The sequence below is a fragment of the Gavialis gangeticus genome, unplaced genomic scaffold (genome assembly GCF_001723915.1).
Source record: "Gavialis gangeticus isolate Ggan-Ray unplaced genomic scaffold, GavGan_comp1, whole genome shotgun sequence".
NCBI classification, from domain to species: Eukaryota; Metazoa; Chordata; order Crocodylia; family Gavialidae; genus Gavialis; species Gavialis gangeticus.
In genome coordinates this window covers 70,633,916-70,636,426 of record NW_017729022.1, presented here as the reverse complement: position 1 = coordinate 70,636,426, position 2,511 = coordinate 70,633,916, and the positions used below count along the sequence as shown (strand labels likewise).

At 38.2% G+C, this 2,511-nt stretch overlaps 1 protein-coding gene and 1 long non-coding RNA gene across 2 annotated transcripts in view; one reads left to right on the top strand and one right to left on the bottom strand.

Moving 5' to 3' along the window:
- The window catches only part of LOC109296121, a 637,130-nt gene that overhangs the window by 439,489 nt on the left and 195,130 nt on the right, over positions 1–2,511 (bottom strand). The gene's annotated exons all lie outside the window — the stretch shown is intronic.
- Positions 1–2,511, top strand: part of HCFC2 (host cell factor C2) — a 46,377-nt gene that overhangs the window by 12,123 nt on the left and 31,743 nt on the right. Inside the window, exons 6-8 of the mRNA XM_019515342.1 lie at positions 207–310; positions 968–1,156; positions 2,031–2,207. Coding sequence (XP_019370887.1) covers positions 207–310; positions 968–1,156; positions 2,031–2,207 — 470 coding nt within the window. The remainder of the gene's footprint in view (positions 1–206; positions 311–967; positions 1,157–2,030; positions 2,208–2,511) is intronic.

The following is a 2,511-nucleotide window of genomic DNA, read 5'->3' as shown; positions in this document are numbered from 1 at the left end:
TTTCTGATAATGATACAAATATTGTTATACTACTACTAATGATTCAGGGCTTGGAGTAATTACTGTATCACCCATTAATTCTGCTCTGTTCCCTCCTGCGATCCCCCCTGCCACACACACACACACACACACACTCTCTCTCTCTCTCTCTCTCTCTCTCTCTCTCCCCCCCCTCTCCTCCCATCCCTTCCCCCTATATTTTTCAGAATGTATGTTTTTGGTGGATGGGTTCCACAGGCAGCAGAGGGTGAGATTTCTGCTCAGGATAGTGAATGGAAGTGTACCAGTTCATTTTCTTACCTAAATTTGGGTTAGTGTTTTCTGCATTTTTGGTTGATGATAATATATTGAATGCTTGTTTTAACCAATAACCTGAGTAAATTCTTGAAAAACATTATGAAGTTGTAAACCTAGACTTTAAAACTAGGCACCAGTTTTCATGTCTTACCAAGATTAGTAGCAGAGTTTGATAGTGTGCGCTTAATCCAAGAAGAGGTGTCTTTGTTTTTGTGGAGGGCAGGGGGTGGTTTGGACAGTAGGTTATAAGCATTCAGCTGTGTTGTAAAATACTTTGCTGGGGTGATTCTGCTGTAGACATTGTCCTGCTTACTATAATATAGGATTGTACTGTAAGACAAATCTCTTAATACAAGGCTGTTGCCAGGAGCCAATTAATTACACTACCTCGAGATCCCTGCAGTGTTTTTGCCCAGTGTTATGAGGCAATTGAAGATCAGGAAAATGTCGTCTTCAAAATTCTTTTGGGGTTATAATAACAATGTCTTTGTCTACAAATTATTTGGGGTCTGTGCTCAGATGATGTCCTGCTGGATAGAGGGAGAGGGTACTGGAGGCATTAATGTAAACTCTTTTGTATTTTTTGTAGTTGATCACTTCTGTTTTTTCTTTTACTAGAAAGGCATATTATATCAAAAAGACACTGATTTTTTCAAGTTTTGTTTATTAGATACCACAGAATGGATAAGTCTAATACCAGATTGTCCGGAAGACAACAGTAATTTGTTACCAGGGCCAAGAGCTGGACACTGTGCTGTGGCAGTTGGCACTCGGCTCTACATCTGGAGTGGTAGAGATGGTTACAGGAAAGCTTGGAACAATCAAGTTTGCTGCAAGGATCTTTGGTATCTAGATACTGGTGAGTCAGAACATCATATAAGAAACATGTATCAGTTTGATATGGAAATTTGACATTACAAGTATTTTGAAGATAAGTTCAATGAATGTTTACATTCCAGAACTTATTCTAGTGAAAAACCTGTGCTTCTGTGTTGCTGATTTCGAAGGTTACTGCTGTAGTTCTTTACTAAAATTATTTATTTGAAGACCTGTGTAAGATATGTGAGATTCAGTTTACAACATTACTAAAATGCTTGAAATCAGGGCACTGGAGGGCACATTCTAAGCAATAATAAATGTTTTTCTGTAGGTGTCTAAAATTTTCTTAACTTCCATTTTTAGTTGTTGCTCTTATCTTTTACCCATTAACAGTTCTTTTATTTGGTCTTCGTATACTTCAGGTACTTGTGAAAGATTGTTTAATGAAACTATACATAGTTTGAGGGGTTTTGTATGTGCACGCATGTCCCTTTTCTCCTCCTTCCATGTGGTGGTTGCGTAGTCTTTTTTTGAAGAAACTTTGTGAATTCTGTCCCACTAAAGTTCCAAAAATACTTGATGCATATAATCCCCAACTAAGGAAGGTTATTCTCCTTGATCATATCCCAAGCTTCTGTGTATGTGTCCCAGAATTTCATTGACCTTTTCTGTTGCCAAATTACTTTTGAGAAGTTCTGTGTACATTCTTACAGTGTCTTAAAAATATTATTTATTCTTCACCTTCTAATATTTCTGGTGCATTTCATAACTTGTTTTGAAAAGTGTTATGTTACTGGGCCTGTATTGTAAATAGTTGAAGAAGTGTGCTCTGTTGAGTTATCATTACACAGGTATTCTTTGAATTGGGCTAGAAGAGCTAAATATTCCAACTGCATTTCATTGGTTTCTTTTAGAAAAGCCACCAGCACCATCACAGGTGCAGCTGATCAGAGCTACTACTAATTCTTTTCAAGTTAAGTGGGATGAAGTTCCTACGGTTGAAGGATATCTTCTTCAATTAAATGCTGATTTGCCAGTGTCTGGAATACCTGTCACCGGGGTTCCTGAAGCATCATTGCTGAGTTCACAGGGTAACAATGCAATATGTCTTTTAAATGTGATAAAACCACTGCACCCTACAAAGGAATGTATTAGAAATTTAGTTTGAAAAAGAATAGCCTGAGAGAGCCACTAAAGTGGCTTAAAGCCAAGTTTTCAGTCTCAGCCTGCACTGTATGTTCCCTAGGCATAGGCAAGGACTTGCCTAGGGAACATACAGTGCAGGTTGAGGATAGGAAACTTGGCTTCAAGCCACTTTAGTGTTTCCTGGACCTGAGTTGGCTGTATAATGGGTAAGTCCCTTGATACAAACTAGAACAGACTGAGCTTGGAACT